General features: G+C 42.5%; 1 protein-coding gene across 4 annotated transcripts in view; it reads right to left on the minus strand.

Moving 5' to 3' along the window:
- The window catches only part of C2H8orf37 (chromosome 2 C8orf37 homolog), an 83103-nt gene that overhangs the window by 52160 nt on the left and 7829 nt on the right, over positions 1-23114 (minus strand). For all 4 annotated transcript variants that reach the window (XM_029591748.1, XM_029591747.1, XM_029591746.1 and 1 more), the window contains exons 2-3: positions 11532-11631; positions 8406-8470 (exon numbers count right to left, since the gene is read on the minus strand). In XM_029591748.1, coding sequence (XP_029447608.1) covers positions 8406-8470; positions 11532-11631 — 165 coding nt within the window. The remainder of the gene's footprint in view (positions 1-8405; positions 8471-11531; positions 11632-23114) is intronic.

Here is a 23114-nt window from a genome sequence, read left to right on the forward strand (position 1 = left end):
TGCAAGAACGCTAGAATATGTATAATAGAAGCGCGCCTTGGGGACACATTCAACCCGCAGCACAGGGTATCAAAAACCTTCCAGACTCGAACATAAGCAAGAGAAGTGGAGTTCTTGCGTGCCTGCAGGAGGGTTGAAATAACCGCATCAGGATAGCCTCTCTTCCTCAACTGCCGCCTCTCATAAGCCAGGCCGCTAGACAAAATCGATACACTCGATTGAAAAATACTGGACCTTGTCGAAGATTTGGTAGATGATGGAGTTGAAGCAGACCGTCGACTGCCAGGTTGATGAGATCCACAAACCACGGCCGTCGTGACCATTCTATCGCCACGAGGATAACGGGCCTCGTGTGCTTCTCTATGCATCATAGGACCTTGCCCACCAGCGGCCAGGGCGGAAACACATAAAGCAGGATGTCGCAAGGCCACAGAAGGAATACAGCATCCATCCCTTCTGACCCGTGCTCCCTTCGGCGACTGAAAAACCGAGCCGCCTTTGCATTTCTCTGAGTCGCCATCAAGTCCAGGTGAGGCACGCCCCACTGAGTCAGGAGGCGCATCACTTCCTCAGACAACTCCCACTCTCCGGGATCTAAGCGCTGACAACTGAGAAAATCCGGCTGAACGTTGTCGACTCTGGCTATGTGAGAAGCCGCTAAGCGGACTAGATGGCGCTCCGCCCAAAACATCAGACGGTCGGCCTCTGCGGCCACGGGACGACTCTTGGTCACTCCTTGACGATTGATGTAAGCCACCGCTGTTGCATTGTCGGACAACACTTGCACCGACTGACAGCGTACCAAGGGAAGAAAGCTGCGCAACGCCAGACGCATCACCCTGGTTTCCAGACAATTGATGGACCATTTCGCCTGTTGCTCCGTCCAGCTGCCCTGCGCCGCTTGGGATTGACAAACCGTGCCCCAACCTGAAAGGCTAGCGTCCGTCGTCACTATTACCCATTGAGGTTTTTCCAGGTCCATGCCACGCTGTAGGTAGGCTGGAATCAACCACCACTGGAGACTGGACTGGGAAGGCTCCAAGAGCGGTAATCGGATTTGGAACTCCTCCGACTTCGGATCCCAACGAGAAAGTAATGCCCTTTGCAAAGGTCGCGTGTGAGCAAATGCCCAAGGGACTAATTCCAGAGTAGACGCCATAGAACCAAGCACCTGCAAGTAATCCCACACTCGAGGCAACGGTTGGGACAACAGTTTGCGAATCTGCGCTACCAACTTGGTGGCACGCTCCTGCGCCTAGGAAGTTCAGAACCTGGGACGGAATCAACTGACTCTTGGCGTGATTGACAATCCACCTGAGCGATTGCAGCCGGCGCAACACTGACTGAACCGCTGCCTTGCACAGTCCTCAGACTTCGCACAGATCAGCCAATCGTCGAGGTATGGATGAACCAAAATCCCCTCCTTCCGGATAGCCGTCGCTACGACCACCATCACCTTGGTGAATACTCAGGGAGCCGTCACCAACCCAAACGGTAGGGCCTGAAACTGGTAATGCTCGCCCAAAATCATGAACCTGAGGTACCGGTGATACCGCTCATTGATCCACACGTGAAGGTAGGCCTCCATAAGGTTTAAAGAAGCCAAATATTCGTCCAAGTGGAAGGTCGCAATGACTGAGCGGAGAGTCTCCATGCGAAAATGAGGCACCCGGAGCGCCTTGTTCAACTTCTTGAGGTTGAAAATCGGGTGGAAGGAACCCTCCTTCTTGCGGACCACGAAATATATGGAACATCTGCCGGTTCCGAGCTCCTCCGGTGGGACCGGGACAATAGCTCCCAGAGCTTTCAGCCGACCTAACGTCTGAGTTACCGCTACCCGCTTTGCGTGAGACCCGCAGGGCAACATCAAAAACAGATCCCGCAACGGGTAAGTAAAATCCAAAGCGTAACTGTGTTCGACGATGCTTAGCACCCACTGGTCTGACGTAATCTTGACCTATTCCTCGAGAAATGAAGAAAGACTGCTGCCTATCACCGGGACCGAGGAGTGGGCCTGCACACCTTCATTGTGTGGACTTACCCCTGGAAGATCCCTGAGGACCCCTGTAGCGGGGAGGCCTGCGGCCATGAAAGGAAGAAGGCCAAGCCTGCGACCTCTGGGACAGCTGCCGGGAAGTAAAGGAGGCGGCCGCCCTACCCTGGCGAAACTGGCGCTGATCCCGAAACCTAGGGCGAGTCAAACCAAAGGTCCTAGATGTTCTAAGTTTATCCTCCAGTAACTTGTACACCTTATTGTCACCTAGGGATTTGATAAGAGCCTCCAGATCATCTCCGAACAAGAATTTACCCTTAAACGGTAGATTGCCCAACTGAGTCTTGGAGGAAACATCGGACGACCAGTTGCGGAGCCACAGAAGCCTTCTGGCCGAAACCGCCAAAGTCATATTGCGCAAAGACGCCCGCAGAAGATCATACAAAGCATCTGCGGTGTATCCACAGCTGCCTCCATGCTATTAGCTTGTTCGGCCTCCGCCGGAGGCAACTCTTACATGGTGAGCATCTGCTGCACCCATCTAAGGGTCGCCCGTTGCATGAGGATGCTGCACACTACCGCCCGAATGCATAAGGCAGAGACTTCAAAGATGCGCTTGAGAAGGGTCTCCAGCTTCCGATCCTGAAGATCCTTAAGAGCAGCCGCCCCCGCCACTGGGATGGACATCCACTTGGTGATAGCTGAGATGGCCGCATCCACTTTTGGTACCCTAAGAACAGCCAAGGCCTCGTCCGGTAAAGGGTAGAGTTTTTCCATAGCTCGCCCCACCTGAAGGCTGTCCTCGTCTCCCATTCCCTGGTCACCAGCTGCAACATGGGGTGAAACGGAAAAGCCTTAGGAGGAGCCTTAAGCCCCGAGAGAACCGGGTCCCCTTTGGTCACCTCGGAGCTAGGCTGCGGCGCCTCAATATCTAGTTCCTCCAGAATCTTGGGAATCAGATGATCCAGCTCTTCCTTCCGAAACAACCTAAGGACCCTTGGATCATCCCCCTCCACTGGGGCGGACCCATCAACGTCCCCGTCTACATCCCCAAGGAGAAGGTCCTGCGACCCAGGGTCTGGTGGATTTGGAGCTGAAGATCCAGATGAGTTAGCAGATGTCTGGCCTGACTGTCCCCTAGAGGGGTCCGACACCCCTGATGGCCTGGGGACTATTGCTGGTGGAGGTACTACCTCCTGCAATTCAGCCTCCACTTCTAAAAATGTTTTGGGCATCAAAAGCACAAACTTTGATGAAAAAGGCTGCTGTCTCTTTAAGGCCCCCCCCCCCCGGGGGAGGGGCCGTATCGGGAGGAGAGGCAGGCCTTAAGTCGGCCGGTTGCACAGGGCTCAAATTAGGAGGCGAAAGTGGAGGAGGGATCTCCCCTCCCCCTGCACCCAGCTCTTCTTCTTCCCCTTGTGGGGAAGGCAAAATGGCCATCGCTTCCGTGCTAGACAGGGACGTCATGGCCCGAGTCCGGCGGGAGTGAAAACTTTTGTCTGTCCCCCGAAATCGCGCTGACATGCTCCCTCAGGCACTCCCCGATGGTCCTTCACCACCGGGGAGACATCTTGTGCAGATGCTGTCGCGGGAGAGCCGCAGGACTGGCTCCCCGCAAGCAGAGCAAGCAGCACCCCACGGCATGCCCCGAGGTGAGAGCAAACAATTGAATAGAAATCAGACGACGGAACGTCCCTCCGGAGCCCCTGGAACCTGCGCGCAAGGTTTCCCTTTTTTTTTTAAAACACTGTCAACCAGGGGAAAACGCGTCCCTGGGACCACTAGCGCTGCAGGAGGCACACGAGGAATTAGCACATCTCAGGGTGTGAGGGAGAGGGACCGGCCCACCAGTGAATCTCCCTACTTACCAGCCGACTGGGCTCCAGGAATTCAGCTATCGGGGCAACCCACCCCAGCCGAGCCTCTACCAAGGGGACTTGGGAGGATCCATACTAGTCAACCTCCAGCCAAACAAAAAAGGATTGTCAATTATTATTATTATTATTTTTTTAAACTAGCTTGATGTAGCCAAAGAAACAGACAATAAGGCAAAAACCTTCTGAAAGAACAAGCTTCCTCTTAAATCTAGATCAACCCTGTTTTTTTTTTAAAGGATCAGGACCGCAGGTTCTGTCACCCTCATCTGCTAGAGTCAGATAAAATACTGAAGGATCACAGGTGGCGCCTTTCAGTTTTTTCTGACTCCATCTGCTGGAAGGGAGACACAACCCAGCGGGTCTGGACTGATCCTGGTACATACAGGTAATGTCACTTGCAAAAATATTGAACAGAACTGGTTCCAACACATAGATCCTTGAGGTACACCACTTAACACTGTTCTCTCTTCAGAGTAGGTTCTATTATCATTACACGTTGTCTCCTGTCAGTCAACCAGTTTGTAATCCACCCCACCATCTTGGCACCCACTCACAAACTTCTCTTTTTATTCATGATCCTCCCATGTGGGATCATATTGAAAGCTTTGCTGAAATCCAAGTAAATCACATTGAGTGCTCTTCCTTGATCTCATTCTCTAGTCACACAATAATAAAAAAAAAATCAATCAGATTTGCCTGACAGGATCTTCCCCTGATGAATCCATATTGCATTGGGTTCAGGATCCCTCTGGATTGTAGATAGTTCACTATACTTTCCTTCAGCAGTCTCCATTAATTTTCCCACCACCAAGGAGAGGCTAACATAGAAACATAGAAATGACGGCAGAAGAAGACCAACCGGTCCATCCAGTCTGCCCAGCAAGCCTTACACTTATTTTTTCTCATACTTAACTGTTTCTCTTGGCTCTTAGTAACCTTATGTTCTAATTCGCTTTTCACCCCCACTATTAATGTAGAGAGCAGTGATGGAGCTGCTTCCAAGTGAAATATTAAGTTTGATTAGTTAGGTAAGCGGCAGCATAGCTCTCTGCCATGAAGCAGAGGGCAATGCTGGAAATGTGTGAAGTATCAGTTTTTCTTTTCCCCTGTCATTGAAGCAGGGAGTCATGCCGGACATGCACCGAAAGTGAAGCATGTAACTGGCCTGTAATTTCCAGCCTCCTCTTTTCTACAATCCTTGTGGAGCAGGACCACAACCGCTCTTCACCAATCTTGCAGCACCACTCCCTTTTCCAGGGATTTCTTGAATAATTCTTTCAGCAGACCCACCAGCACATCTCTGAGCTCCCTTAGTATCCTGGGATGTACACATCTGGCCCCCATGGCCTTGTCCACTTTCAGATTTACTAGCTCTTCCTATATTATCTCTTTTGTAAATGAGGTTGCTTCTACCCCACTCCCATCCATGGTCTTGACAACCAGCAATGATCCTTCTCCAGGGTCTTCTTTCATGATCACTGAAATTAAGTATTTGTTTAATATTTCTATTATTTCATCTTTCTCCACATATTACTCAGTCTCATTTCAATTTTACTATAGCACCTTAGGTTTTCCTCCTTTCACTAATATATTTTTTAAAAAGTTTTGTTACCTCAATTTACTTATTTAGCAATCTTTTCTGTGCTTGACCTTTTGCTTTCCTGATTTCTTTCCTGGTCTCTCTCAGTGTGACCAGATATTCATCGATTTATTCCTCTTTTTGGGAACCTTTGTACTTCAACAGTTTATTCTATTTATTTATTGATTAAAAGTTCTTATCCACAGCTGCTGCAGTGTTCAGTGTGGTTTATAGTTTTAACATACATAATAATAGAACAAAATAATTAATAAAATAAAACAAAATAAAAACTAGTACCAAAAATTACACTGTTCTTTATCTGTAGTTTTATTATTTATTTTTATATACCGATGTATCATGAGAACATATCACATCGGTTTACATTAGTTAACAAGTATTCATTTCAAAATACTTGCATTTCCAAAATCAAATCCTTTGAAAACCAGATTACTTTCTTATTCCTCTTGTTTACTGTTTTTTACATGGAGATTTGTTGCCTTTTAATAGCTCTTTTAAATTTGGCACACTGTTTTACTTCACCCATCTCCCAGGTTTCTAGTTCCTCAAGGTACTTCCCCATTTTACCAAAGTTCAAATTTTTTAAATTCAAACATTTAGATTCTGTTTATAACTTCTCTCTATCCTGGCTGTGATATTGAACCATACCTTCTGATGATCACCTACTCAAACATTAGAGCCTTTATCCTCGTTTGTGAGTACGAGTATCACTCCCTCTCCTCATAAGTTCCAACACCAGTTGCTTGCGCACAGCCCCCATAGGGCATGCACTATTTCTCTACTTCTTTCAGATTCTGCAGTAGGGATATTCCAGTCTACATTTGACAGATTAAAGGCTCCAATGAGCATCACTTCTCCCTTCTATCCCACTTATTTATGTTTCCGACCAGATCTCTGTCCAGTTCTTCAGTTTAAGTCTGAGGCCTGTAGACCACTATTAACTATTGTCCCCCTCTCATAAAGTGCCATTAAAACTATAAGCACTTAAAACTAAATGAAACCAAATTCAATTATTAATTGAGTCATTTAAGAGAGAATCAGATTTGCTATTATTTTTGAAAGTTACTGCAGAGACAATGAGGTGTCCCAGAGACAAATGAAAGAACTCTCTTCTTTATTTATTTCTTTTTAAGACATCCCATAATGCTTGTTCCCTACCCCATGTCTCTTGCATTTCAGTTGCTTGGACATTTTTTACATGAATTACTCCTCCCCCTTTTCTGTACCTTCTGTCTTTCCTTAGCAGCATATAGCCTGAGATGGCCATTTCCAAATCATGAGACTCAGTGAACCATGCGCCTCTGTAATAGCAATAACGTTTGCCTCCACCATTAGAACCTGTAAATTTGGAATTTTATTGCCAGAGTGTGTGCATTTGTGGTCACAGCTTTCAAAGTATTCTCCCTTGATTTACTGCTCTTCCTAGTCACCTTTTCTGCTCTTTTTCTTAAATGTGGAATATTGAGCGGATTGATTTTATTTTCTCCTCTCACTTCCTGTGTTGCTCAGGGGTGACATTTCAATTTTATTGGCTGTCTTCTGCCACCCCCATCCTCAAGTTTAAATGCCCGATGATGTATGACCAGAATTTCTTGCTAGGGATCTTCTTTCCTGCTATTGTCATATATAGACCATCCTTACCATATAATCTTTTACTGTTCTATACATGGCTCCAGCTTTCAATGTATCCAAAACCACCTTCTTCATACTATGTTTTGAGCCATGAATTGAAATTTTCTATTTGCCTTAGCCTTTCCTTTCCCTTTCTAGCAAAAGGTAATATTTCAGAAAAGGCAATAGTCTTTGTCATATATCTAATCTTTCCCTAGATTCTGGAAATCTTTTTGTATTGCTTAGATACTGTTTCTAGCGAGGTCGTTGGCCCCCAGATGGATAATAACTTTAATATTAGAGTCTTTACTTTCTTCTATAATTGTACTATCTGGTCTGCATTTCTATCAGTTGAGGATCCTGGAAGGCTTTTGATTATTGCGTCCTATCTTCCCCATAAAGTGCCATTAAAACTATAAGCACTTAAACTCAATGAAAACAAATTCAGTTATTCATAGAATCATCAGATTTGCTAAATAATTATTTTTGAAAGAAAGTTATTGCAGAGACAAAGATGTCCCAGAGACAAAAGAAAACAAATCTCAAAGGCTATTTAACAAGCTAAGGTTCTTCAATACTTTCATCAATATCAGAACAATATAACGTCTTTGAGAATACAAGGTCTTACATCCATGATGGTTAAGAGTTATTCAGAGTAATCAATTCTAAAGACACTCAGGAAGTGAAAAGCCCTACTGAACTAAAAATCAAATGACCCCATCAACCTGGTAATTCCAAAAGCTTAGCACTGTGGGAACAGAATTCAAAACTGTTTGCCACTCCTACCTAAGATGATACAGAAATGAAGCCTCTGAAGAACTGCATCTTTCATGTAAATGTCATGAGAGATGGACTTGTAAACCTCTGGGTGTATGACTGAATTAAGAGAGACCTTCTAGCTGAGTGACTTGGAAATCCTGTCTACTGAAACTTGATTACTCTTTCCCTTGCTTTACTATTCCTGTCACAAAACATTTTTGGGATGTCCAGGACATGAAAATAGGCACTAGACACAGAACCATTACATAACTGCATTTGCCATGTATTAAATGTTAGAATATTTGTTTGGATGGTTATTTTAATTTGCATTGGTAACATTGTTCAGTATGTCAAATTTCCCAGTATACTGCTTAATTACAAAACTACTAAATTTTTGCAATGCATGAGATTACAATTATCCCTTCCTCCTAAAAAGCAGTTAACCCTTAATCAGCTTCTCGGTTACTGAGCATGTTTCTTACGTGTGAACAGAAACCAGTTTACCAATATTCAAAAGATTTAGCTGCTTTGGTTTTTTTGTTTATTAACCAAAGTCTAATGAACTTACTTTTTGCTATTTATCTGGATAGAAGCACTTACAGCTGACTGATCTGAAGCATGAGCTCTTGGTTTCTGCAAAACAACAATAAATACAAAGAGCATGAGCCACAACAAAATTTATTGTAAAACATACCTTAATTGTGCAGTTAAATTAATTGCTTGATGGTCCAACTCACTTGAAAAGTGTTGCTACTACTACCTCAAATAACTGAAGAAACTTAAGGCCAAGTCAAACAATTTAGTAGTGAAAAGTTTAGTTGATTTGGGTTTCTTGATGCACAATACCATGACACATGCCAGTAAATAGCTGCGTAAAATGTTTTTATTAGACTTTTAGAAAATGTTATATTCATTTTCAGATTATTTAACATGTTAGGCAAATACTAGTATTTATTAACCTCTTTGCTGTAGTAACTGTCTCCCCATACAGCTTGCAGATATGAGGATAGCCTACAAGCTTATTTTCAAAACAAAACTTCTCATCGAGTTAACTTTTTAGGTAACTACCACTCCTCCCCAAAATTGCCAAACCTAGCACTTTTATGATGTATTTAAATTCAATATACATAGAGTCTAACATAAGCAGCGTGCACAGTGAATCAGATGATGGGATGTAAGGAACATCAAAGTTACTATGCAGATTAACATAATAAAAACATAAGAACTGCCATGCTGGATCAGACCAAGTGCCCAGCATCCTGTTTAAAACAGTGGCCAATCCAGGTCACAAGAATCTGGCAGATCCCATAAAGTAAATCTACTTCCGTTACTTATTCCCAGGGATACCAATAGCTTTCCTTAGTCTACCTGGCTAATAATGTTATGGTCTTTTCTTCTAGGAACTTGTCCACGCCTCTTTTAAATCTCACTATGCTAGCTGCCTTGACTATATCCTCTGGCAACAGATTTCATAGCTTAACTGGACACTGCGTGAAAAAGTACTTTCGATTTTTTTTTTTTTAATCTACTGGTTGTTATGTTTCTTAGAGCATCCCCTGGATTTAGTATCTTTTGAAAGAGTAAATAACTATCCTTTATTTACCTGTTTCACCTCACTTGTGATTTTATAAACTTCTACCATGTCTCCTCAAAGCCATCTCTTTTCCAAGCTGAAGAGCCCTAGCCTGCATATTCTCTCATCACAGGAGTGCTATTCTATCCCCTTTGCTATTTTTGTCACCCTCCTCTGCACCTTTTCTAGTTCTGCCATGTCTTTTTTGAAATGAGATGACCAGAACCTCCCACAATACTCAATGTACAGTCACATGATGGCGATCCTTCTCACCACCTTTGTTACCATTGACATAGGCAAGAATACATATAGCAGTGTGTTTCTGGGCCACTTTTGAGTTAGTGCATCTACCCCCATGATCCCCATTCTCTTTTTCAGCTGTAGAATTGTTTTGCTTTGTTCTTATATATTGCCTTAGACCTCACTGGGGGCAATCTCATTTGGTCATAATTTGATAGACGGCTTCTTCATCCAGTTCCCACGCCCTTGGGAGTTGGCTTGTATATTGAATATTCCTGCTATATGAAGAGATGAGATATCTTATATGTGTACTTCCGCCTATCTCATGAGGCATTCCATCTCCTCCACTACTTGCAGGCTCCATGTTTCTCCTTGCCTTCTGACATAAGCTACTGCAGTGGCATTGTTTTTAAATACCCTTACTGCTTTCCCCTTTACTTCAGGGAGGAAGCTCTTTAATGCACACATGATTGCTCAGGAATCCATGTGGTTTATGGAGAATGACACCTCCATATGGGAGCAGCTTGCTCTCTGCTTCCATCTGCTGGTAAGAGGGAAAAATGCCACTTGCCTGGACTGGTCTGGTAGGACAATGAGGAAGCATGTTTTCTGCACATAAATCTTGATTACAGGTCCCAGTGTCAGAATTTCAGCTTCTGCCCATAGACTGACACAAGCGCTGGAAACTTTATTCCACCTCTGACCAAGAGTAAAATTTCCAGTGCTAAGAAAACCTGTGTTAAGCAAGCACATCTCTGCATCGGGAGGGTAATAATTATTGCATTCGTTTGCATAAGATCTCCATGTAAGGGCACTAAGCAGGACGCACAGTATATGCACATTTTTTGTGTGCAAAATTCCTTGCTGCATGAGGAGTAACATTTGCACACAAAAAATGTGTGCACAATTGTGCCTTCTGCTGAATGTACCTTATTGCATCGGCTCCCATAGGTAGAACTCACATAGAATATTGTGTTCAGTTCTGGAAGCCATACTTCTAAAAGGACATACATAGGCTATAGAGGGTCCAGAAAAAGGCAACCAAAATGTTGCAGTGTCTGCACCAAAACCATACGAGAAGAAACTTAAAGACCTAAATACATATAACCGAAAGGTGAAGAGAGATAGGAGGAATCAAGAGACATTTAAATACCTGAATGTATTAATAATTTACAAGAACTAAACCTTTGCCAGTAGAGAGGAAATTTCAGAACTAGGAATCATGATAATGAAGTTCCACAGGGGTAGATTCAGGAAAAATGTCATGAAATGTTTTTTCATGACAAGGATGGTGAATGCATCGAATGCCCTCTCAGAATGGCAGATTCAAAAGGTTTACTTGCAAAAAGAGAAGGAATAGTGGAAGCATGACCTAGTTGTAGCCAAGGGATAACCTGATTGTAACAGTGTTTATGCCCCTAATAGACTATGCTTCCAAAAAAGCACAGGAGTAACCTACATGGAGTGATTATGGTTAAACCCCAAACTTCAATAAGCATAGCAGACCAGATGTTTTGGTCTATAGCTTTATGGGTTTTGGTGGATGCGTGGATTGTTGGAAAACTTAGTGGAAGGATGGGAGAGGTACCTGTGTGTTGGTCTTGTGGGAATTATAGATAAGGATGAAAGGACCTGAAGTGACCTACCACTGGGAATGGTGGAGGCCAGTATTTGGCAGATTCTGGACATGTTTGGGACTGATGTGGAGGGTAGTAGTGGGAAAGGGGCTGAAAAGTTCAGGTGGAAGAAATTGAGAGCTGGAGTTTAGGAATTTGTATGCTCAACTACCCAAAACAGAAGCATCACAACTGGGCAGACTAGATGGGCCAATTTGGTCTTTTTCTGCTGTCATTTATTATGTTACTTGGTAGATGGTCTTACCACCAATTTTTCATCAAAGCTGACATTATGAAAAATATCTTCAATTAGGTCTTCTATATCATCATCTTCTTTTGAATTTTTCACAATTGAATTAGAAGATCTGCAAAAAACACAAAATACCCCTCAGTGTATGAAATAGCCTGTCAAAAAATTTTCACATACAGACATATGGGCTGAACATGCACTTTAACTACTTATCTTATTTTAAATCACCTAAAACTAATAAGTGCCTCACTTGCTCAGAAACTCAATCAAAAAATAGAGACAAAGGTACTTAATTGACATTTATGCCCATCAAAATGTATAACTGTTTATCTAATTTAACTGAAGGGTTTCAGCAAGCTGGTAACAACCAACTTAAACTCAGCACTAGGTCTTCACTTCCTGACAGCATTTTAACATGTTCTGCTGAAGTAGTCTATGATACGAAACATCAGCTGATGATGGATTTTCAAGTTTAAGACAGTGTTTAAATTGCTTCTTTTGTTATAATGAAGATTTTTAAATAAGCATAGAAAAATCTAAGAAGAACTTTTCATGGTTAAAGATAGAGAAGACCGGTGTTGGCCACTAAAGGTCAGACGTGTTACTAACTTACTGATACCCCTCAAATTAGATAAATGAGGACTGATCCTGGTACGTATAGGGAATAGTTCTTACTCATTTGCTAACACTTTACGGCCCCAAAACTTCAACTTCAAACATTTTTATTTTGAAATGTTTAAAATGATTGCGAATGCTGTATCTGAATAGCAGTAACTTACAAATGAAGTGCTGACAGACATCAAGAAATCTAAAGTCAGGACATAAGGCTTGGATGTAAGTAACCTATATCTTATTCTGAACAGCAACAAAAGTCCAACAGAAACAGCAAAATACTTAAAACCTCTTCAGAATCCAGACAGGGATTTGAATACACAGATCAGATTTACTTAAGATGACTTCACTTCTTCTCCAGATTCCAGAGAATGCACCAAAAGAAAAAGAATGCACCAAAAGAAAAAGAAGCAAAATAAAATTGCTGAATACAACAGACTTCGAAAGCTGTTTTGCCCCTCAGTGGCAAAACATTTCAGGAACAAAAGTAATAAATGTTCAAAATTGAATTGTGGTTTTATGCATAACCTACAGATCTAGATAAAAAGTGGTTATTTTAATTGCTATCTACTGCCTGCAAAAGTTATCATCCAGGAATCAATAAACCTATTTGAATTACTTGAGCTGATCAGAGGATCCCTGAAGATAGTGTGCATCCTTTGGAATTAAACAGCTGTATCCACTGGTTTATTTGCTTTTGAATAAGTGTTCTATAGAAAATCCAGTTGTCAATGAAATAGGACCGGGGTGGACCGGGGTGTTGATGCCAATTTCCTGACATCTGTTGCATTTCATGACTTCAGCATCTCATTTCAAAAGCCCAATGCATTTTAACACACTTAGCTGCCAATTCAGTAAAGGATGATAAGCCAATTTAAGTGTGAACCCTTGCTTTTCATGCCCAAACTATCATCATCCTATTCATTAAGGCATGAAAAATCTCATTTCAAAATGTAAAAAAGCAATTTCTTAAAGTTCCCTAATGCCATTCCCATTAAAATGGATGCAAAAAGCATTCAAACAAATGGAAATATATTTAAATGCTAGGTTTTCACAAAATAAAATATGCTCCAGTTATTCAGGAAACCATGATCTTGCTAGACACACAAACACACAAAAAAAAACAAAACCCCATGAAAATATTTGATAGATTAGCGCCAGTCTCCCATAGCTTCCCCTCCCCTTGATCTTTGCATGGGTGAGGAAGGGGAGAAAAATCCAGCAGGACCTAATTGGCAGGGGAGAGAGGCAAGAAAAGAAAGGTGAATAGAGAAGAGTCCCTGTGCCCACCTGCCACCTTTCCTTGCCCTCACACTCTTGCCTTCTTCTGTGTGAGAAAACACACAGTAGAATGTAATACATTTCAATCACTTTTTTTTTTTTTAACTTTTAAGCGCAATTTAACTAAACAAATTTACTTCTTCAAGTGCGATGATTTTGCATAGTTAATGTTTAGTAAACAGGGCAAAAATGCCCCAATTTAAGGCATGGTTTTGGCCAAATAGGTGTAATATTTGACCAAACTTAGCACTTTTTAATGTCATAGTAAAGTAGAAGACAGTAGTTAAAGATCAGTTGGTCCACACAGTCTACTCATTTGCCTTTCTTTCTGGCTCTCTCCCACTTTGAGTAGACAAACATATACATTCCCATAATTAAAAACCAACACCTGCTCCTCCTCAGTTTTCTGAAAGTCCAGAATATCCAAAGAAAAGGTTAATCAAACTAAAACATAAAAGTAAATGTTCTACTACACAAATATAAATCAATATAAGTGGCAAGAAACAAAAACAATATTTTAACCAATTAAATTCTGGGCACCCCAAAAACTATTATAACTGTTTTTTTGCAAAAAGATCTTTGCGAAATATTGGCAACAAATGTGGAGCGCTGGATTTCACTTTAATCAGAGAAAACACACTGATCATCTCCACTTTGAAAAAAGTGTTTTTAAAATTTTTATGAATGCATTTTAACATATCTTTAAAAAGAACTTTTTTGAAAAACTCAACCTAATGTCAAAAGCTGTTCATAGTTTTTCTCTTAATTTGAGCTATGAGATCTGTACAAGCTTGATTTACTCAAGGGTAAATGATGATGGGGATCTTTCACTATTATAGTCACTAGAAGTCTTTGCAGGTGATGTTGTTCAGTGGGTTTTCTCTGTTTGAAGTGGAACCCAGAACTCCATGTTTGCTGCCAATATTCTACAGAGATATTTTGGCAAAATATTTTTTAAACAGTTTTTAAAATGCTGATAGTTTGGTTAGTTGGTTAAAAAATACATTTTTTTACCATCTATTGCAAGGGTGGCCAACTCCAGTCCTTAAAAGCCACAAAGACCAGATTTTCAGGATATCCGTGATGAATATGCATGAGATAAATTTTCATAAAATGGAGGCAGTGCATGCAAATCTACCACATGCATATTCATTGTGGATATCCTCAAAACCAGGCTTGTTTGTGAACTATTCCATTGATGGTCATCATAACAAACCACAACTTTCAAGGTAACCTCAAGGTATTCCTCTAACTGGCTTAAGAATTGGAATGTGTAAAGACTAATAAGAAACCAGGACCAGATCAGATTCATCCAGGAAATAAGCGTGGCACATTCACTGTATTTAGTATTTCAAAACTCAAGTTATGGAGATGTAGGTTCCTCAAGTCTGGTAAGAAGCACATAGGGCCCTATTCAAAAAGTGATCCAAATCAGAGCCAGGGCACTACAGTTATCATCAATTCCAGGGAAAATACTGGAAGCCATCATAAAAGAGGAGATGGCTGCACACTTGCAGACAAATCAGTAGCAAAAATCAGCAAGGGTTCTGGGGCAAGAAATCCTACCATATTAACCTTCTTGAGTTTTTCAAGATCATTATCATAAAACTTGATATGGGAGACATGACTGTTAAAATGTACCTGAATTTTTCTAAATGTTCTGATGTGATGCCATATAAAAGGTTGATTTTTGAACTAGAGGTAACATGATTAAAGAACAAACAAAGGAAAGTATCAGTGGATCATACTTAATTGCACATATTTGAAACAGTGTCCCAGAGATACCTGAGCTTGGAATGTTGGTAAAAGCATGTTTGCTTACCGTAAACGGTATTTCCATAGATAGGATGAATTAGCCATGCTGTCTGGGAAGCATCGCAACCCGAGGTAGGCGGAGTCTCCTCAGCTAGTAACAGAGCTTTGACTCTGTGCGACTGCACGGTGGTGTTCCCGCGCGGTTCCCTCTTCTCCTCAGTTTCTTTATAGCAAAGCGAGAGGTAAGGTAAGTTAGTGTGTTGTAGTTGACTATCTAGGGAGGAGGGAGGGAAGGCATGGCTAATTCATCCTATCTACAGAAATACTGTTTACGGTAAGCAAACTTGCTTTTTCCCGTCGATAGCAGGGCTGAATTAGCCATGCTGTCTGGGAGTCCCAAGCTCCCCGGTTGTGTCCATGTGTAATGTTTTTTGAAGATTTGGACGGCAACCCTTGAAGTAGTAGACAGTCTCATAGCTTTTGTGTAGTTGATAAGACTGCTGTGCCTAGAGCTGCATCAGAGGTAGTCTGTTGTTGAAGGGAATAGTGACCTGTGAAGGTATGAATGGAGGACCATGTTGCTGCCTTGCAGATATCCAGTAGTGGAACGTTGTTTAAGTGGGCAACTGATGCTGCTGTGGCGCATATCTGATGTGCCTTAGGCTTATCTTCAAGTTTTATGGAACGTTTATTGTAGCAAAATAGAATACATTGTGATAACCAACTAGCTATAGTCCTTTTTGAAACGGGTTGGCCCGGATCATTGGGGTTAAAGGATAAGAACAGTTAAGAGTGTCTAGAAGTGCACCAAATCTTTTGTTTGTTGTATGCTAGAGCCCTTTTACAGTCTAGGGTATGTAAAAGTTTCTCTCAGTCATTAGCATGCGGCTTTGGCATAAAAATAGGGAGAGTAATAGTTTGATTTATATGAAAAGCAGAAACCACCTTTGGGAGAAAGGTAGGGTGAGGTCGGAGAGTTACTTTATCATAGTAAAATTCTAGATAAGGGGAGTAGTGAACCAATGCTTGGAGTTCACAGACCCTCTGTGCTGATGTAATGGCCACTAGAAACACAGTTTTCCATGTCACATATTTTATGTGGCTGGGGTCCATTGGTTCAAAGGGTGGTAGCATAAGCTGTTCCAATACTACGTTGAGATCCCATGGTACCGGTGGTTTAGTCACCGGTGGGCGAAGTCGTAACATACCTTTCATTAATCTAGATATTAATGGATGATTCGATATAGGCAAATCATGATGCTGGTCATGAAACACTGCTATAGCACTAATGTGTACTCTGACGAAGTGGTAGCTAAACCTGCTTCGTACAGTGTGTGAGATACTGTAGTAATTGAGAAGCAGTAGCAGAAAAAGGATTTATGTTTTTAGGATTGCACCAGGTGAGATAGCGATGCCATTTGCCTGTATAGTTCCGTCTGGTGGAAGGTTTCCTGGATGCAATGAGGATGTCTTCCACATCAGTGGGTAAATTAAGGTGATTCAATACCTGCCGTTCAATCTCCATGCTGTGAGATGAAGCGATTGATTCATCAGGTGAAGAAGAGAGCCCTCTTCTTGTGTCAGAAGATGTGGATGGTTTTGAAGTAGTATTGGTGGGCGTATGGAAAGACAAATCAGATACGCATACCATGGTTGCCTTGGCCATGCAGGAGCGATGAGTATCATGTCCGCCACATCTTGTATGCACTTTTGAATTGTCCGAGAAATTAGCGGAATGGGAGGGTAAGCATACATCAAGTCTGTTGTCCATGGAATGAGGAAGGCATCGGGGGCCAACCGTATGCTACTGGGATAAATGGAGCAGAAGGTTTGAACTTGTCTGTTGCTTTCTGTGGCGAAGAGATCTATTGATGGAAACCCCCATTTTTGAAAAATGTTTTCCGCTACTTCTGGGTTCAGGGTCCACTCTGTGGATGGAACACTCGGCTTAGACGATCTACTGTTATATTGTTTAGGCCCGGAAGGTAAGTTGCTTGGAGGGAGATTTGGAACTTGAGAGTCCAATGAAGTATTCGAAGTGCTTCCCGACACAGTATCCAAGAACCGGACCCTCCTTCCTTGTTTATGTAAAACATTGCCACTTGGTTGTCGGTATACACCATGAGGTTTGAGCAGCGGAGTTGAGTGGAGAAGGTTTGAAGTGCTTTCCATATTGCTCGCAGTTCTAAGAGATTGATCTGGAACCGAGACTCTTGGGGAGACCAGAGACATTGTGTCTTCAGGATGCCTAGGTAGGCACCCCAACCCTTCTTGGACGGGGTCCGTAGTGAGTGCAAGCTGATGTGGAGGTAGATGGAAGGGGGCTCCCGTCGATAGGTTGGAAGGAGAGAGCCATCAACGAATGTCCTCTTTCATTGACTTGGTAGCGCGAATCTTGGAACTGAGTGGTTGTAGAAACTGAGAGCACTGCGTCTTTAGTCACCATTGCAAGCGGCGCATGTGAAGTTTGGTGTGGGGAACTACATAGATGGCCACCGCCATGTGTCCCAAAAGTTGAAGGATTTGGCATGCAGATGCTTGACATTTGTTGATTAGGCTGTTTGCTAAAGTCACAAGAGTGTGCATTCTGTCTGATGGGAGATATGCTTTTTGTTCTATCGTATTGATGAGAGCACCTATAAACTGAAGTATTTGTGTAGGTTGGAGTTGGGCTTTTTCGAAGTTGATTAGGAATCCCAACGTTTGAAGTCAATTGATGGTGCAGAACGCGTGCTCCTGGAGAGTGGACGGATTGGAAGCCTCAATCAACCAATCGTCCAGGTAAGGAAATATCTGGATCGACATCTGAGATGAGCCACCACCACTGCTAGGCATTTTGTGAATTCCCTAGGAGCTGAGGAAAGACCAAAGGGGAGAACTTTGTATTGGTAATGCGAATTCTGAATTTGAAAACAGAGGTATTGCCAAGAGGAAGGGTGAATTGGGATATGGGAGTAGGCATCCTTCAGGTAGATGGAACAAAGCCAATCGTTGGGTTGTAACAGAGGTAGGATGTTCTTGAGAGAGGTCATCTTGAATTTTTCTCTCTGAATGTGTTGGTTCAGGAGACAGAGATCCAGGATAGGATGGAGGCCTCCTGATTTCTTTGGAATGAGGAAATATTGGGAATAGAATCCTTAATTCTGAAGATGAAGAGGGATTGTTTGTATAGAATGCTGTAAGGTCAGGTTGGCTAACTCTGTCCTGAGGGATGTTGTATGAGTGGGTACAGTCCGTATTGAAGATCTGTGAGGAAGAGGTGAGATAGATTTGAAATTTAGTTGGTAACCTTCTTTGATGATGTTGATTACCAAATGGATTCCCAATTGGCAAGGAAGAATTGAAGACGTCCTCCTATGAAATCTGGGGGTGGTGGTGGCTGAATCATACTCAAAAAGACGACGATGGCTGTTTTTGCTGTGCAGCTGGGGTCTGTTTTTGTTGTCTAGGCCTTCCCCTTGTCGCAGCCTGGGGTGTGGACCTGGAAGAAGTATATGGTTGATGTCTATACTGAGTAAAGGGTCGAGAATATGCCCTTGGGTAATACAGACGACGGTAACATGGTTGATATCTCTGTTGATGATTTTGTGATTCTGCTGTGTAGGTAAGTGATTGTACCGCTGCAGATTGCTCCTTGAGACGAGATACCATATCTGTAAATTGATCACCAAAAAGATTGTTTCCCACGTATGGAATATCTGCTAGTTTTTCCTGGATGTCTGTTCGAATAGCACTTGCTTTGAGCCATGCAAGACGCCTGGCAGTGATGGCCGTAGCAGAAGCCCGTGTTGTTGAGTCAAAGGATTAAAAAATGGATCGAAGAAGATGACAAAGACCTTCTTCTAGGTCTAGAAAGGGTTGTGGAAGAATGCTGTCTTCTGAGATGCTAAGTGGGTGCTATTTCTGCAGCGTTTCAAAAAGGTACTGCGTGGTGTAAAATTGGTGATGTTGAATCCTGGAGGTTAACATCGAGGAGTGGTACACCTTCTTTACAAAGTCATCCAAGCATTTACTCTCTTTAACTGGTGCGGCATTGGAATGAAGCTTGGAGCGTTTTGCCCTTGAAAGAGCAGACTCCACGAAGACAGATTGATGGGGAAGTTGAGGAGTCTCTTAAATGGAGGAATTCCATATTTTGTATTTAATATCAATCTTTCTGAAAGTTGCTGTAGTGGAAAAAGGAGTCTTCCAATTTTTTAAAAGAAGATTCTGTAAGACATCATGTGGTGGTAGGGCAGTTGGTTCAGCGGGGGCTTTGAATATCTTTAGAATTCCCATCATGTCAGCCCTTTGATCTGGTATTTTCCCTGTTGAGACTTGGAGGAGGGTACCCACCTTTTTCAATAAACTTAGCATAGGTTAAGTCTTCTGGGGTGGGGGGTGGGGAATAGGGTCGCGGTGGTCCCTCCGGGGAATCAGAAGGAAGTCCTGTCGAACAGTTAGAAGAAGCAAATGAAATTTGGGAAACTGGGCTGGTGGGTTGAAATTCCGGTTCTGAATAAGGTTCTTGTGGAATAGGAGCCGGTGAAGGTGATGGAGGAGTTTGTGAGGGGGACTCAGGAGGTAACTGGTTAGCCTGTTCCAAATCCTGAAAGAAAGAGGATAGCGCCTCTGAGATCTTTGACATGGCAGATTCTGCAAGTGTTCCCTGCAGAGGAATGTATATCTTTGACTTTTTATGTTTTGAAGGAAAATGAGCAGAAGTTTCCACAATTTGGGATGTGGACTTGATGATCGGAGTCAAATGATGTCTCTTGGTCAAAGAAGTCTGCTGTGCGGAAGACAGTCCTTTGGATTTAGAGGCTGATGACATTCCGGAGAGAGAGTGGTCACTTGCAATAGATTGTAGTGATGAAGAGGTTTCTGCTGTGGAAAGAATCTCCACGTCAATGTCTCTACTGGATGTAGAAGGCATGGGGGAAACTTCTTGGTGTTTCCTTTTTTGAGACCTTTTCTTGGGAGTATTCTCTAAAAATAGAGATGTTTGATCTGACGAGGTCTGCGTCGTAGGAGCACCTTCGCTGTGCACCGGTCGTCCCCCTTTCTCCTTGGGAGTATGGTATACTTCATCCGCACTACGATGAAAAAATGCGCCCCGGTTTGAGTCAGACCCAACCTTTTTTGATGCGTCGTGCTTCGAATCTGGGCCCAGCGGTTTAAATGCGTCGTGCTTCGGACCTGCATTGTATGGCTTGGATGCGCCGTGCGTCGAATCTGCTCCATGCGTCGTGGATGCTCCATGTGTCGTGGAAGCACCAAGCGCCCGTTGCTTCGACACCGAATGGAAGGGTTCTTTAGGCTTAGAAGGCCTGACACCCTTTGACGCATCTCCTTTCCCCTGCGTTGCACCCTCAGATGTCGGAGCCCTGACTTGTTTTAAGGGTAGGTTAGTCTTCTGGGATCCCGATGGGAGATTAAGGCGCACTGCAGAAGGGTCTACTGATGAAGCCCTTTTTCTATGGGCCTTAACAGACTTCGCCAGTCCCGGCGATGAATGGATGGAGGTCGGTGGAGCATAGACGCCGGTCCGTAGGCGCTCTATTTTCGCTGCCCTATTCCGCTGGGCCAGGGGAGACATGCGGCCGCAGTCTCTACACGACGATTGGTTGTGTTACGGCCTAGGCACAGTTAGCAGTAATTAGGTCCATCCGTTAAGGACATACTTTTGCCATATTGGCAATATTTGAATCCCCATGGCTTGGGAGCCATCTGGGATTCTATTCAATGAAAAAATGAGAAAAAACGATGAAAAAATCTTCCATGAGAAAAAAATCGTGTGAGGAGAAAAAACCCCGCGTGCGATCGGCTCACGGAAAAAAAGAAACTGAGGAGAAGAGGGAACCGCGCGGGTACACCACCGCGCAGCCACACAGAGTCAAAGCTCTGTTACTAGCTGAGGAGACTCCACCTACCTCGGGTTGCGACGCTTCCCAGACAGCATGGCTAATTCAGCCCTGCTATCGACAGGAAAACATGTTTATCAATAAGATGAGCAAAGGAGGACAGTGATATTATATTTTGGCCAATGACTCCAATTTATCACATAATGAACTGCAGTACTCACTGACTTTGCAAGGAGAGAAAGGTACGTTAGACAAATAGAGAGAAACCCAGAAAATATTTAATGTGGACAAGTTAGAGTAATGCACTTGTGAAAAATGAATTGGCAAATGCAGTGGATTCAGAATGAAGCAATATTTGCCAATACCAAGCATGAAAAAACTTGTGATTTATTTTTTATTTATTTATTTTATTTATTTAACACTTTTTATATACCGGCATTCGTAAGACACATCATGTCGGTTCACAAGTAACTGAGAAAGGAAATTACAATGAACGAGGTGATATATTAGTTGACAACTGGAAATGAACAAAATTAAGCAGGAACAGTCAAAGTTTGGAATATGTCTACATATGTTAAAAAAAAAAAAGGATACAAAGCAAAGAACAAAGATGTCATCCTGTCGCTGGATTACTGCCCTTAACAAACAAGCCTTGATGCTTTTGATGCAACTGCAACATCGCTCTCTGCTTTGAAGGAGTACTGATGCTCAGACATTAAAGAAAAAAAACAAAACAGGACTGCTTCCATAAGCAAAGCACGTCAAGCAGCACTGATTAACACATGGGGGTAACCTGCACGGCAAATACTACCATGGGAAGCTGCTGGGCAGACTGGATGGACCATTGATCCTTTTCTGCTGTCATTTCTATTTTTCTATGTATAAGGTACCTGTTAAACTATATTTGGAGATCAGGGCTCAGTTTTGGGCACCCATCAGTAGAACAAAAAAACAAACAAAAAATATATCCTATTTAGGAAAAAAATGTCCATAACACAGGGAATGCATGGCAAATAGGAAACTGCTACAAAAAAGTAATTTAACTGTAGGTCATTAGTTTGTATCCAGTTCAGGTCAGTAGTGACAGTTATTACCATAAGATCATCAGAAGTTGTCATACTGGGTCAAAATGAGGGTCATGAAGCCTGTAATCCCATTTCCAACCATGGCCAATCCAGGATACAAGTACCTGGCAAGTACCTAAACATTAAAAAGATCCCATCCTACTAAAGCCAGTAATAAGCAGTGGCCATTACTTAAGACAACCTGACTAAAAGCAATTCTGGACCTCTCCTCCAAGAACTTGTCCAAATCTTTTTTAAACCCAGCTAACTACCTTAACTACATCTTCTGGCAATGAATTCCAGAGCATAACTGTGCAGGGAGAGAAAAACATTTTTCTCCCATTTGTTTTAAATGTGCTACTTGCTAACTTCAAGTTCCCCCCAGTCCTTGAATTATCGAAAAGAGTAAACAATCGATTCACATTTACCCGTTCTAGTCCTCTCATGATTTTGTAGACCTCCATTATATCCCTCCACAACCATCTCTTCTCCAAGCTGAACAGCCTTAATCTCTTTAGCCTTTCCTTATAGGGGAGTCGTTCCATCTCCTTTATCATTTTGGTTGCCCTTCTCCAATGCTTCTATATCTTTTTTGAGATGTGGTGACCAGAAATGCACACAGTACTCAAGATGCGGTCGCAACATAGAGCGATATAGAACCATTGTGACAATCTCCATTTTATTCATCATTCTCTTCCTAATAATTCCTAACATTCTGTTGGTTTTTTGACCGCTGCAGCACACTGAGCAGATGATTTCAATGTATTGTCCACTATGATGCTTAGATTTTTTTCCTAGGTGGTAACTCCTAACATGAAACCTAACATCATGTAACTACAGCATGAATTTTTCCTTATAAACATTACCATGCACTTGTCCACATTAAATTTCATATGCTATTTGGACACCCAATCTTCCATTCTCAAAGTCCTACTGCAGTTTATCACTATCTACTTGTGATTTAATTACTCTGAATAACTGTGTTATCTGCAAATCTGATCACCTCACTCGTCATTCCCCTTTCCAGATCATTTATCAATACA

Source organism: Rhinatrema bivittatum, chromosome 2, assembly GCF_901001135.1.
Source record: "Rhinatrema bivittatum chromosome 2, aRhiBiv1.1, whole genome shotgun sequence".
NCBI lineage: Eukaryota > Metazoa > Chordata > Amphibia > Gymnophiona > Rhinatrematidae > Rhinatrema > Rhinatrema bivittatum.